Here is a 13,961-nt window from a genome sequence, read left to right on the forward strand (position 1 = left end):
CTGAGTAATAATAAACTGTGGTATTCTTACCATTATTTCAGTATAGGGTTTGGATACTTTACCACCGGTGCTACAGATTTAACATCAGTATGTCACTGAACTTACAACATTAAAGCTACTACATTACATTGCATACTACAATAAACCTGTTTAAACATTAATACATCAGAAATAATAATCCAGTTGTATAATATAGGCTAACACTATGACTACATATACTTTTACTTTTTATACTTTCAATACATATTGCTGATTACACTCCTACATTTTTACCAGAGTTAGCTTTGAGTGTAAGACCTTTACTTGCAATAGAGTATTTTGCATTGTGGTATTGTTGCTTTTAGGCTACTTGAGGAAAAGATCTGAATGTTTCTTTCAACACTGGTGGATAGAACAGACATGCTGGTATAATGTGCCTTTAACTGCCACTTGTAAACTTTAAATCACCTCGCTATTAGTCAATCCAAGATTACTGTTATTTAAGTAAGTTGGGAAGGCTTCTAAAATCTTCAAAGTTAACAAAATTTGAACAATTCTGACACCTCTGCGTAAGTAAGAAGTCGGATCAAGACGTAATTAAGTAGCTTTTGAAATGTGTGAAGGTAATAAGGCAGACCTGGTCCTGACTCTAGCACATATCTGTAAAGAAGCTCACACTGAAGTGCAGCTCACTGTGCCACTGCGTGAAATTACACTAAAAAGCCTATTTTTTTTTCCCCCTTCATGCGCGCTCATGAACACGCGTTCACGTTTGGCAGCTCCACGTCGACATTCTTCCAGCTGCATATAGTGAACTGCACAGGACTCGGGGAAGAAAAGGTGAAAGCGGCGGTAGTCACCTTACGATTAGAGCGCTGCAAGTCCGCAGACGGACATCAACCACAGTGAAAACGGGCGTTTGCACAGTGGACCTGGCCATGGCCTGCGATGTCAATAGATCGCTTTCTGCTTTTGCATTTTATGATCCAGACTATTTGCCCCTCGTGTTGGATAGCAGCTGGTCCCCTTGCGTCTACCTACACCAGGTACAGTATGACTTCCAGAACTTACTTCTCCTTCCTCATATCACATAAATTATTGTAAGGATAATGACTGAGAGGTGGTATTACTTGTTTTATGTGATTATGCTGCACTTGGGAAGTTGCTGTCAGTTGAATGCTGTAGAAGTGCAAGTGCCCTAAACTACCTTCAAACTGACAGAACTGAATACTCCTGGAGCTCAGCTGGCCTTCTGCACTTTCTTCATTGCTATCATATCCATCTGCATTGTTTAATGAATAGCTCATTCTCCAGGGCCTGTTCAGTTCACAAAGTTGTTCAAGCTCAACAGGTAGAATCAATGACACACTGGCACAAGAGTGAAATAATCCTGCTAAAGTAGGATCACCAAAACTGGAAACTTCAATCATGTCAGTCAATGCAGAGACTGGTTGATAAGTGAACTTTGCAACCCAACCAGATGGTCATGCTTACAGAGGTAAGTGAATGTATTTAAGGATCTTTTTCGGTGGGATGTATTTCAGGATCAATTATTGCACATGCTCAAATGATATCCAGCCATATAATAATTTCTGTGGAGAGCTGACAATGTGTAAAAAGACTCCATATGGCCTGCTTAACACACTGCAAGCCTGTCTGTAGGCCCAGTCTTATAGCATTCTTGGCTACTTAGCATTCCTCATTCTATAGGAGATAATTTGTTCTTGTATAATTGTACAGTACATTTTGTATTACAGCCAAGAGCATGAATAAAGGGATAATCCAACATGGCTGTCCTGTTTTCCCTTGCTCTTTGTGCCTTACTACAGGTTAAAGGAGCACCCAGTCGTGAGGAGGATAAGGCTCTGCACAAGGACAAACCTATGAGGTGGCACTGTGGCTTTCCAAATAAAGTTCTGTGATACACTTAGACTCTAATTGCCTGCAGTCAGTGCATTACAGAACTTTGTTTTGGGAGTTAATACTTAAACCTGTGGGAAATAAATCCTCAAACATCTGGACATTTAAGTTTATAGCATGATGTGATATTTCTGTTGACAAATGACTGTTTTCACAAATAAAGTTTCTCTCTGTCTTAAGCATTTTTTACAGTCTTGTCTTTTTTTGATAATTTAACCATAACTAGTTTGTATTCTATAGTAGCAACACTGTTGCTTGTCATTTATGCACTGTAACTTTGTGTTAAAACATGACTTTAGGAACATTGCTGTGTGCCATATGGAAACAGTAGTCACACTGGTTAGTTGACTGGGTGGAGGTGAGGAAGAAAGGTAAACAGAGAAGTCACATTGTTTCAGTTTACTCTCAGTTTTTACAACAACATCACAAAACTTACACATGTGGCATTTAACACTTTGATGATGGTGGTTTATTATGTGAAAACATTCATAGTCAGACATATCAAGATTTTCAAAAATGTGGCAATGGAATTAAAAAAATATTAGTTTCAAACTATAGATCTGTCGTCACCTTCGGTTCAAGTTGCCAGTTTTACTTATATATACAATACACAGGGTAGACAATTAGAAAAACTAAAAACAAATTTTTGAATGACAATCCAAGCATCATTTGTAACCTTAATGCAGTCCACTTTAATATACACTTATTACCCATCAAAATCTGTTTTGTGCACATGACTTCATGTCCCTTTGAACATTTCAAGTGGTTATACTAGAAAAGCTGAATTCCTTGTTACTGTTTCACAACTATGCAAACTGACTGTAAATTCCTGACTCAATGAAGACTATGTAAGCAGCCCTATATTACAAGGCATGCTGGGAAATACGTAAATGGTGCATTCAAGTGCTCCACGTTAGCTCCTTTTCCAGAATGAAATGAACGTGTAACCATGTTTAATTCCCTGGTTTAAAAGTTAAATCAAGAAGTGAAAACATAGGCCTACAATAACAACACTTTTATAATTAATCATATCATGATTACAGGCAGAAGTGCAATTCCCTCACATTCGTTCTGACCTAAAACCAAACACACCAAACCCACACCTTAAACATATCTATGCCAGGGGTGCCACTACGGATTCTTTTTTTTTTTTTTTTTTTTTTTTTTTTTTTTTTTTTTTTTTTTTTTTTTTTTAAATATTATTGATTAATGTGCTGATCATTTTCTCAAGTCATGACGTGCCGTATTGCCAGGGTTAATTTTGTCTGAACTATAGTCTAAAACCCAAACATATACTGTTTACAATCATGTAAGATAAATAAAGTTATCAAATGCTCACATTTGAGAAGCTACAACGGGGTTGACATTTAATTTTATGTTGATCACCTAATCGTATCATTTGAGTGCCCAATAGCCTTTTAACATACCGCAAATGAACCGTCTGTTATGTTTACCAAGCTGATAATTATCTTACAATGTATCTCTAACTCCCAAACGTGGCAAAGGGGGGGGGGGGTCCAGTCGCCAAGCATTTACCACTTTTTGGGTCATTCATGTGGACAGAGTGTGATATTTCCGACGGGCTGTGAACGCAGTGCACTTTCGCTGCGCTGACCTCTGACAGGCGCTCATGGATCCGCTCCCTCCTTTCACAAACACGGAAGCAGCATGGCGTCCAACAGCAGCGGCGGCAGCTCCGACAGGCAGCGGATTGCACAGCAAAGACTGAGGATAATTGCCGGGCATTTACAGAGACCGGTGGACGGTGACTCGGCCATCCTAGCCGCGGAGTGCAAAGCCCAGGGGAGTCAGCCAGATGCTTCCAGTGAGGAGAAGACGGTGCCGAGGAGGAGGTACAAGGCTGTGATGGAGCGGCGGACAAGAGTCCATCCTCTGTGGCTTTAGCTTGTTATTAAGTCAAACAGCAGTGGACTTCCCACTAAACAAGAACAGTCGGGTGACATACAATGACAGACTGGCTTCCCTCTCTCCTGTAAACATAGATAACGTAGGGAAACATAGCTGAAGCAGTTTTTAGTTAGCCTGCTAGCTAACGTTACAGAGTAGCCATTCATTTGCTAGGGAGTGGGTGCGGCTAGGTTTACACAGTTTAATGTTGGTGTGGTCGACTTTCTCAAAGTTAGTCGGCTGTAGCTTTCTCTGCGGCTTAAAAAAGATCATCTTATTTGACATTTGGTGTTTTTCAGTGTCAGTGGAGGATATAAAAGCTTAGCACAAGTCTTATCGTTATGGCTAATCTTCTTACACTTCTGATTCTTCAGATAAAGTCGTTGAATCTAATAGCCTGCTACTGTAGTCGTTACTATAACTGTTCCTGTTACGTACGGTCGTTACGGAAACCGTGACTGTTACACGCAGCCGTTACGTACAGTTTAATTCATCAGCTTTATCACTCAGTATCTGTAGCCTACATGAGCTATGTGGGTTATTCCAACTGGTGGGCGTCCTCCTTATTTCAATAGACATATGTTAGTACGGCAGTCATTTAGATCTGGTCCTTGGAAGTTTTTGAGTTTTCTTAACTGGATTTCGAAATATGATACACATTAAAAAAACCATGTTAACATGTCATTGTAACAACAGTTGGAGGAGACAGTGAAACTTCTGTTCTCTGTTGATCTGATTGGCCAGGACAAGTGGTGGTCTGACTTTCAACCTATTGGCAGCTCAGTTCCTTTTGAGGAAACACCACCACACTGTGCTGACATCTAGTGTCAGCCATACATAATAACTGTAGCTCAAAGTAAATTAGCTCAAGAGTTTGGGAATTTGGCCTTGTGAAATTCATCACGTCCTGTTCTGGTCTTTATGACACAGTGATGATATGGTAAAATATTATGTCTTGTGGCCCTGACTGTTATACCAGATGTAATGATGAACTTGAGTCATTTAGTGTTATCAGTGGAAGTTTGATATTTCAGGAAAACGACAATAGAATTGCTAATAGTTAAACAGTCAGTGGGTTTGTCCAAAAACATGATAGTATAGTAACAGAACAACAATGGGCATCTGTATAGAGCATAATTATAAAGTAATATTTTTGTTATTTCGAACAGGGGCAATTCAACAGTGCAGTAAAGTTCAGGAACACACAAAGTGTTGGGCGCCCTTGTTTTTTTTTTTTTTAAACAATCACATGCCATGATGAAATAACAAAATAACAGGTTGTTTGGAGAAGTACCAAGAGACTTCCTCACTTTAGCCCTTGTAGATTTTTTCTGACATTCTTAGTGCCTTTCTCGCATGGTTCATGGTTTCAGGCAAAAACCCTGATTTTCTGGTTTGGTGTGGCCTGAGCTCCGGTTTTAAAATTATGGCTCAGCCACTGCAGCCACCACTGATGCTTTGACAAAGTTATATCCACTTTTGCTTTCATTTAGATGACCTATATAAACTTACCAGTTTATTAGGTACACCTTGCTATACCTTAGTCCTGCAATAAATCCTACCTTCATGAAGGTTAAAATTTTACATTTTTGTGTCACAACTGTTTCAGAGAGGTGTCAATTCAGCATGGTCATTTTGGAGGCTAAGTTTTGAGCTGTTGTTGAATTGTATTCCATTTTACTGAGAGGTATTTCTACTATTTGTCGAGTGTGGTGGTACATAGGTACATTTAATTAAACATATGTGCAATTCCACAGATATCATGACCTCATCTCAGCTCATAGTCAAAGACTGATTGACATTATTGACAACTTTTATCAAGTGTTTCTCTCCAAACAAGCATCATCTGTAGCAACATCATTCTACATCTTAGTGTTAAATACACACCATTACACAATTTGAGCATTACAAAACACAAAATATGCTGGTAAAACAGTTTTCATACAATTTCAGTTGAGTGTTAAAAGCTGTTAAGCTATTTACACATTCACATTTATTATTGTTCATTTTCTGAGATTCATCTTATTCTCTTTCCTTTTTGTTATATCCAGTATTTGTCCAGTTAAATCGTGTCATGGCAGTTTTATTTATATAGCTCGAAATTACTAGTCACAAAATTTTCTTCAAAGGTTTTCACTATCTGTACAGCGCACTACACCCTCTGTCCTTGGACCTGCAATTCTGATATGGAAAGAGCAAGAGAGGAGAAAGAGGAGAGATCCCACTTCCAGGATGGACAAACATGCAGAGTCCGAGTCAAGATGCATGCAGGCTGGAAAAGAGCTCAGTTTATCACAACAAATTCATCAAGCGCCACAGTTGCGCCTTTAAACAGAATCTTGCTAATGTCCTGAAATTGTCAGTTGATAACAGTTGCCTGTACTCACTGACCTTGCCACACACTTTCTCCCTTTTATTGATTGATTATTAGTCAGTATGTTCTGCACCCATGACAGCATATCATTGGTGGACAGGATTCATTAAAATATGACTCAGTGTGTCACTCTCATTTCTGTTCTCACTCTTAATTTATAGGAAACTCCATTTTGGCAGGTATTAATCTTAATTATGGCTTTTACTCCACTGTGTTAGAATCCCATCCCAAGTGGCTCATGAGTTACGGTTGCTCTGTGAGTGGTGGTAGAGCTGTCTCTCTGCAGCGAGCCTAAGCACAGCACACAAGCTCCTCACAGTGTCACAGCATAGACAATGTAGCATCATCTCTAGTTGTGCAGCTGGTGATTATAGTTGAATAACCCCTCAGCAGTAATAGCATAGTAGCATTTGTTTGAGAAATTCCACATCTTCTTTGGATAGTAAGCTCAGCCATTTTGGGGGAACACCTTTATTAGCTACTGGCTGCATTCCAATGTGCTTGTTGCTTTCGCCAGCAAAGAATTGGTGCTAGTGTGCTATTTAAGTGGATGGCTCTCCTAAATGATTAGCTGAAGCTTCTTTGACCATGGCAGTTGGGACCTGAGTAATCGAAGTAGCCGTAGATAAGAATGCCTGTCAGCTGTCATAAATGTGAAATATTTACATGTGTTAAAATGGAAACACCACAGGGAGAATATGTAGCTTCCCCTGTTGATGGATATGCTGTTTGAATGTGTTGCTTCTTCTTCTCCATTACCATGTCAACAAGCTGTTTTCCTGCGAGCCTGTCAGCAGAGCGTTGTATAGTGGTGGGCTGGGCACCCAGGGAATATTGTAGGTGTGCCTGTCTGCAGCCTCCCATACTGTAAATTTGCCAACTGATAGCCAGCCCCACCTTAAATAAATCAAAAGTGTATGAATGACTGAATAAAATGAGGAAAGTTCGACATTTTCTCTCAGCAAAATGCTGTACGTCTGGGTGTTCAAATATCAGCAGGAAGTATCAGCTTATCAGGAAGGACTTTTCTTTTTTTATCTTGTGGAAATTGCTTATGCAAACCCCATAACAGCCCAGAGGGACTGTGGTGCAAATTAAGAATTTACCAGGTCACCTCCCCAAGGAATCAGCTTCACATGTGTTTTTGTAACTACCTCTGATCATATTTCATGTCATGTCTTAACTTTAGTATAAGGCATATAACTTGTTAACTTAACCTGTGCCAATATTTATATTTCCACAGGCAGGAGATTATGAAATGGAATGGTTGGGGATACAGCGATTCAAGATTCCTCTTCAATAAGAAAGGTCAAGCAGAATTTACTGGCAAAAGGTACAGTATAATGTCACATCAGTGCTCTTGGGTGTGCATTTCATGCTCAACTGTTTATGATTTAGAGAAATCAATCAGTACACAGCCTCTGATTTAGTTTTAGTATAGCCATGGTGTTAAGCTTCAGCATACATACTTGCTGTGTGACTTGAGGCTGGAGTTATGCCTTGAACACTTTCACAGCCCATGCTGTGAACCCAGCTTTTGAGATCAGTTGCTGTCTCCTTCCTACGCTCAAAGCAATGTGGTGCTACTGCCACCTAGTGGTTGGCATTTCAACTGTTCATTGTCATCTGAGAAGGTCACTGGTTTGGATTTTCGGCTTTCCCAAACTCTGTTGCTCATTAACAGAAACCTCTTCCCAATCTGTTCAGAAATGGAACGCATTATGTTTGTAATTACTGATGTGTCTCTGGGGAGTTGTGGGTAAACACAGTTATTCACTGAAGAACGATTTTGTTTAAATGTCTGAGGGTGTGCAGAAACACAGCAAATACTCTTCAAACTCACTGAATATAACAAAGACCAGCTCTTTCTGCACCTTCATCACCTGTCTCTCATGACAAGAGCAGAAGTAGAGATGGGTCTTGTGATTGTAATCATGACGTATGACTTTGGTAGAGGCACCCTTTCCTGTCAAATTGCAAATACGGAGGCCTGGCACAGGGTGCATGAGGATGTATTTTGAGTAATGAGTGGAGCTGAACAGGATGTTGCACAGCAAATGGCTTCCTCCTGTTGCAGCAGTTGCCACGAACTGCTCCGCTCCCTCTCAACTGAAAAGCTACCTAGGCGGCGTACAGTAACCAAGGCTGTGGCGCAGTTAAATGAATGTCAGAGGCAGTGCTCTCCTCCTCCGCGCTCACTGTGACAGAGGCTTTTTCATTATGGAGTGTGTTTCATGGTCTCTTGGACAAAGGCACACCACAGTCCCCTGATGGGCTGGTCCTAGCTGTGCCAGCAGCTCAATTATGCAAGGGATGGCGAGGGCATTCAAACGGACAGCACTGTCACCACTGCTCTGCTTGCCTAATAACCTCATTGGACTCAAACTTCACAATCTTTTCTTATTAGACACACATTTGGTTTTCAAAGTAAATAAGACCAGACAAGCATTCAAATATTTCCATTTCAAGATTTTGACTTTCGCTGCTGGATATCACTAATACATGAGATTTAGTTGATTTATTTATTTTTTTCAAATTCATTCACATTATCTGTCTTAATCCAGGTATAGACTAAGTGGTATGATCATCCCTGGTCTGAAAGATTGGTTTGAAAGCACCTTTGGAGCCAGTCTGCAGCATAAAACCCCAGCAACAGTGAGTACATTTCATGTGTCTTCACTGAATGGTAAAGAAGAACGCTCAGTCACGGTCCAAAACCTCAATGGCTTGTTTTGTTTCAGCCCATTCTGAATAGCAGTGCTGTACATCCTCCCACTCTTAACGAGACCTTCATTGAGGAACTGAAATCCACAGGTATTCCTTTCTCTCATGATGCAGAGGACCGGGTGTTTCGTGCCCACGGTAAGAAAAAAAGAAAAAGAAAAAAATTCACTTACATTATAACCTTTTATTACTTTCAACCTGCATAACCCTTGATTTTTAATTAAGCAATAATGCATCTATTTGTGATGATCATATTAAAATTTCCATGGACTTAAGTTGTCTCATTCCTGTATTTTCCTTTAGGCCATTGCTTACACGAGATCTTTGCCCTCCGAGAAGGGAGATTTGGTCGTGTTCCAGATATGGTGCTATGGCCAAGTGAGTTCAGAAGCTGTGTGGTTTTTTTTATATATTTTTTTTTTTTTTATTGGTCTGTTTTTCTCCTCTTGCGTAGCATCACTGATCCCCCTACTGGCTTAGGTGATTTAAAGGGTTAATCTCTGCAGAGGCAGGGATATTAATATGTATGAGTGGAGGCTTAATAAGAAGCGTCAGGGGGAGGACGGTTGACACCCAATACTCCACAGTCTGGCCCTGCACAGTACACCCATGAATTATGATTCTGAGATTGGTTTTCTGTTGTTATGGCTGGCACTATTTTATCATGCAAATGAGCGTTGACTGATGGTTGAAACTTGATTAGCAGTCTCCCAAATGGGCAGCAAATCACCAAGCAACTGTAGGCATCGTTTCCTCCACACTGGCACCAAATTTTAATTTTTCTGACCTCGCAAATACGCTCTCATTTACTGTGTGTCTAATTGATGTTTTGACCTGTAATTTGCATACCTCAATAGTCCCTCGAAGTCAAGACGTGTATTTTAAGTGGAGGTTTAGTTTGTTGAACTGTAATCCGCAGGCCAAAGCTGTGTGTTTAATTGGATGGCAAAATGTACTCGCACACAAGGCATTTCTCACTGCCTCTAAAAGCACTTGAGGCCAGTCAAGCACATCCATGTAGGTGGGTATTGCTACTCTTCCCACTCGCTCACCACTCCAGTGTGAATGGATGTGGGCTCCGTGATTGGCTAAACCAGGTTTGTATTGATCCAGCACATCCCACCCCAGAGAGCGTAGCTTCATGCAGTCTGACTCCGCCTGAGGAAAGCCCCAGGCAAATCACAACCATCAGGCAAATCAAAATGCACCCTGCCTCTCTGCTGGTCCCCCTGCTCTAATGGCTCAGACCATATAAAGTTATTTATTGTCTTCTGTATATATGTTGTGTTTTGTGCCATCCTTTATTTCCTTTGCAATGCGTCTACTCTTGTTATTATGAGAACACTTAATTTATGAATGCAATATAGCACAATAAATAGAAGCATTTCTCTTATGATGGCCTCTAATTTTTAAAGTGATATTCTGTGTCATTGCAGACTGCCACAATGATGTAGTGAAAATTGTGGAACTCGCATCCAAACATAATGTCTGTTTGATACCATATGGAGGTGAGTCATGACATTAAAGGTTCTAATCAGCATAATAGTCTGTCATTTACTGTACATACAGGAGACTAGGTGTGTATTTAAAATTGATGTACTTTATACATTAATACATTATTTATTCCCATCCCATGCTGGTGATTTTTATTTTTATTTTTTTGTTAATGAAACCACACAATCTATGAATGAACCTGGTAAATAATGCACTGCTGCTCCCCCACCCTGTCCCCTATCATCCACTACTGTTGACTATATCAGGATGGCACAGTAGCGAAAATGAATCTTATACGGTATTACAGGAATTTGTGAAGTAGTTCGTAAGATGATATAATTAATGAAAGTCCAGTCATAGTTATGCAATTAAGTCCTGAAGCCTCTTGTCATTTTAGAAAAATGAACTGTGTCCTTAGGTTGAGCTCTTAGCACTGTGCAAACTGCTTTTTCAATACTCAATGCTACAGGCACATTCAGTCTGAGGTTTGGTACCCAGTCCTACATTCATCAATATCTCTGCTGCCAGAGCTTATGCTAGTGCAAGATATAGAGGGTAGCAGTGTGCATGTTGTGAGTATATGTGTGTGCTAATGTTAAAAACTTGAAACCAGGAAATTATCCAGTATATTCACATAGTCCGTTTGAAGGCTTCTCCACTGTAACTCCTCTTGATATTGTTGCCTTCCTTCTCTCAGGAGGGACTAGTGTCTCCAGTGCTCTCGAGTGCCCCAAAGAGGAAACTCGCTCCATTGTCTCCCTGGATACCTCACAGATGGTATGTAAACACCTGTGTCGGTACATGTCACCGATGACGAGAAAAACTGAAAAAATATCAAATTCAGTCTGCGAAATATAGTTTAATAAATACTACCACTGTGTTTCTGAGTCTGTGTCTGAGAGACTGTTGTACTAGCTTACATTAAGTGTTAATGCATTTTTGATCCCTCATGGTTATAAATGGAGGGTGACAAAATATGAAATCATGTGCCATTAATATTATGTAATGTAACATAACACCATGACGAGCTGTAGCCTCAAAATATAGCGCAACATTCAACACGCCCTGACACCATCTCAACTTATATTTAATGGTTTTTCCAAGCTGGTAATTGCAGGGCTTCTGAATTAACTTGCATGAAACTGTTTTGGTGTAACTGTTTATCTGGTCATTGAGGTCGGAAAAACAGTCTGAAGAGAGAGACTCATTGGGTATCAGTATTCTTATTCAGAGACACTAGGGCATAAAGTGTGAGAGATAACTGAAAAAAAACAGTGAATTTAAACATGTAAACTGTTTCTGAATATCTATCTTCTTATTAGTAATATTCCTGCATTATTAATTTTGAAACCAAAAAATGTCTTGAGTGTGTACTTAGTGTGCAGTTGGAACACAATTATGATTCCTTGACATCAGCCATTAATCTTAAGGGAATACATCTGCCCTCATCATGAACATGATAAAGTTTCATTGGTTATAATATAAAATGGTGAATATTGTCACCAGTACAGTGTAACCCTTTGATCCTGGCGCACATAGAGGTGATATATAAGCTGTCTGGATGCTGCTAGCCTACCAGTCATTGAGTTTGGTGCCACAGACACCAGTGACCAGTGTCCTGTGTCAGGGGTCAGAGGTGAGGTGGCTCCAATGGAAGCACATGAAAGGAGCAGTGTGGTAGGAACATAAAGTTTATTACCTCTGGAGAATAATTGATGGCAGGTGTGAAATGACCTCCTGCAGGTAGGGGTAGGCCAAGTGCCCAGCGGCCCAAATAAGAGGCTAAATAAGAGTTTAACCTTGAGGAAACTGACTCTTTTCTTTGTCCCTTAGCCCCTCCGCACACATTTACCCACAGTCATGTGACCATTAGCCTGTAAGGACATACTAGTGCAAAACTCTCAGTATTGTAAGCAAACTGGCAAAGGAACTGTTTCCATGGACTGCGCTTGAAGGCAGTGTTTATGTCAAAGTCAACATAACAGATGTAGGCAGGTTTAGAGTTCCGATGACAGACATGGTGACATGCATTTCTAACATTTTCACAACTACTTTTGAACCTACATTAAATGAATGATGTGATTTCCATTCAAACAAAGGAAACAAACAACATAACAGTATTTTTTTATACTGTCTGGCAGAAATCATTTATACAAAATGTTTATGACCTCCTCAGTCATAATGTTGTTTGTTGTTTGTTTTTTTAACTGCAGAACCGCATTCTGTGGATTGACGAGAAAAATTTAACTGCCCATGTGGAAGCTGGCATCGTTGGTCAGGACCTGGAGAGATTGGTGAGTACCGCTCATCCATATTCATATTCATTACTGGAAGAGCTTACATTACTGTAAAAATGTGCCAACAGTCAAGCTGTGTGACCATTCACATGCAGGTTGTCCATGCTCAGTCACCTTGGTACTTTTCGCTCAGAGGATCGAACAGGGTTTAGGAAGGCGTTTGAGACAGGAGCAGAGTGCTGAAGGGGAGAGATTAGAGAGTGAGGCGGTGGTCATGAGCAGATGGCACCATCAAGCTAATTCAGAAAAATGGAAAAGGAGCGGGCGTTTGATGTAGAGGAATGCGTGAGCTGCATCTAAAGCAGACTCCACCTCTGCATTTAGACGGGGCCATTTTGATGGAGCAGATGGGTCTGCATTATAAACTGCCTTCCAGGGGAGTGCTGTGATAAAACAAGGCCTGATTTTTTACCCCTGTATTGCTTCTGGTGGGGGTTGTTGATGTTCTTTAAGGTCCTTATTATTATTATTACTATTAAATGTTCTGACTACAAATGCAATCTTTTCGGGGGTTGGACTGCCTTGTCGAGAATGTGTGGGTTCCTGATGACCCCCGAGGAATGGTGCGTCCGATGAGGGCTACTGGGTCGCTCAAAGGATCTTTTTTGTGTGCCATTACAAAAGTGGTTGCAGCTGTGAAAGCTGAATGCTCAGCAATCTCGTATCATCCTTGTATAACACACAGACTTACATAGACATGCCGAGGTGAAGATTCTGTAATTGTCATTTGAATAAAAAAAGGTTTAAACAAGTCCCCTGAAAATGTGCAGCCGTCATTTTTCACATGACATCAGTGCTCCAGTCAAGCAGTGGAATTCAACACTGTCCAAATAATGCACTGATCTCCCGTCTTAGTCTTTTCATGCCCTTTCCACTTGGTTTATTTTAGGCTGTTGTAAAAATCTATGATGCCATAAACCCTGGGTTTTAGCATTGCAGCATAGTGAGAGCAGTGAAATTCAGTGGCAGAGCTGCAATTATTTTTTTCCCTTTGCTTGCTCATTCTTTTTGGATGTTATTAAAAGATTCTTGTGGGTTTACAACATCAGTGTTTTCCAAACACTTTTGGCTCAGTTTTAATTGCAACAACAAATGTATGTTTGTTTGTTTTTTTCCTTTTTTTTTCGCAGCTTAATGAGAGTGGCTACTGTACAGGGCACGAGCCTGACTCCATGGAGTTCAGCTCCCTGGGGGGCTGGGTAGCAACCAGAGCATCAGGCATGAAGAAGAACATCTACGGCAACATTGAGGACCTGGTAAGCCGC

At 40.4% G+C, this 13,961-nt stretch overlaps 1 protein-coding gene across 1 annotated transcript in view; it reads left to right on the forward strand.

Moving 5' to 3' along the window:
• The first annotated feature begins 3,526 nt into the window (after positions 1–3,526).
• The window catches only part of agps (alkylglycerone phosphate synthase), a 29,799-nt gene continuing 19,364 nt past the window's right edge, over positions 3,527–13,961 (forward strand). The window contains exons 1-9 of the mRNA XM_022741308.1: positions 3,527–3,752; positions 7,425–7,514; positions 8,746–8,836; positions 8,923–9,043; positions 9,209–9,283; positions 10,342–10,413; positions 11,097–11,176; positions 12,613–12,693; positions 13,827–13,952. Coding sequence (XP_022597029.1) covers positions 3,568–3,752; positions 7,425–7,514; positions 8,746–8,836; positions 8,923–9,043; positions 9,209–9,283; positions 10,342–10,413; positions 11,097–11,176; positions 12,613–12,693; positions 13,827–13,952 — 921 coding nt within the window. The 5' untranslated portion in view covers positions 3,527–3,567. The remainder of the gene's footprint in view (positions 3,753–7,424; positions 7,515–8,745; positions 8,837–8,922; positions 9,044–9,208; positions 9,284–10,341; positions 10,414–11,096; positions 11,177–12,612; positions 12,694–13,826; positions 13,953–13,961) is intronic.

Source organism: Seriola dumerili, unplaced genomic scaffold (genome assembly GCF_002260705.1).
Source record: "Seriola dumerili isolate Sdu_G_001 unplaced genomic scaffold, Sdu_1.0 BDQW01000052.1, whole genome shotgun sequence".
Lineage (NCBI taxonomy): Eukaryota > Metazoa > Chordata > Actinopteri > Carangiformes > Carangidae > Seriola > Seriola dumerili.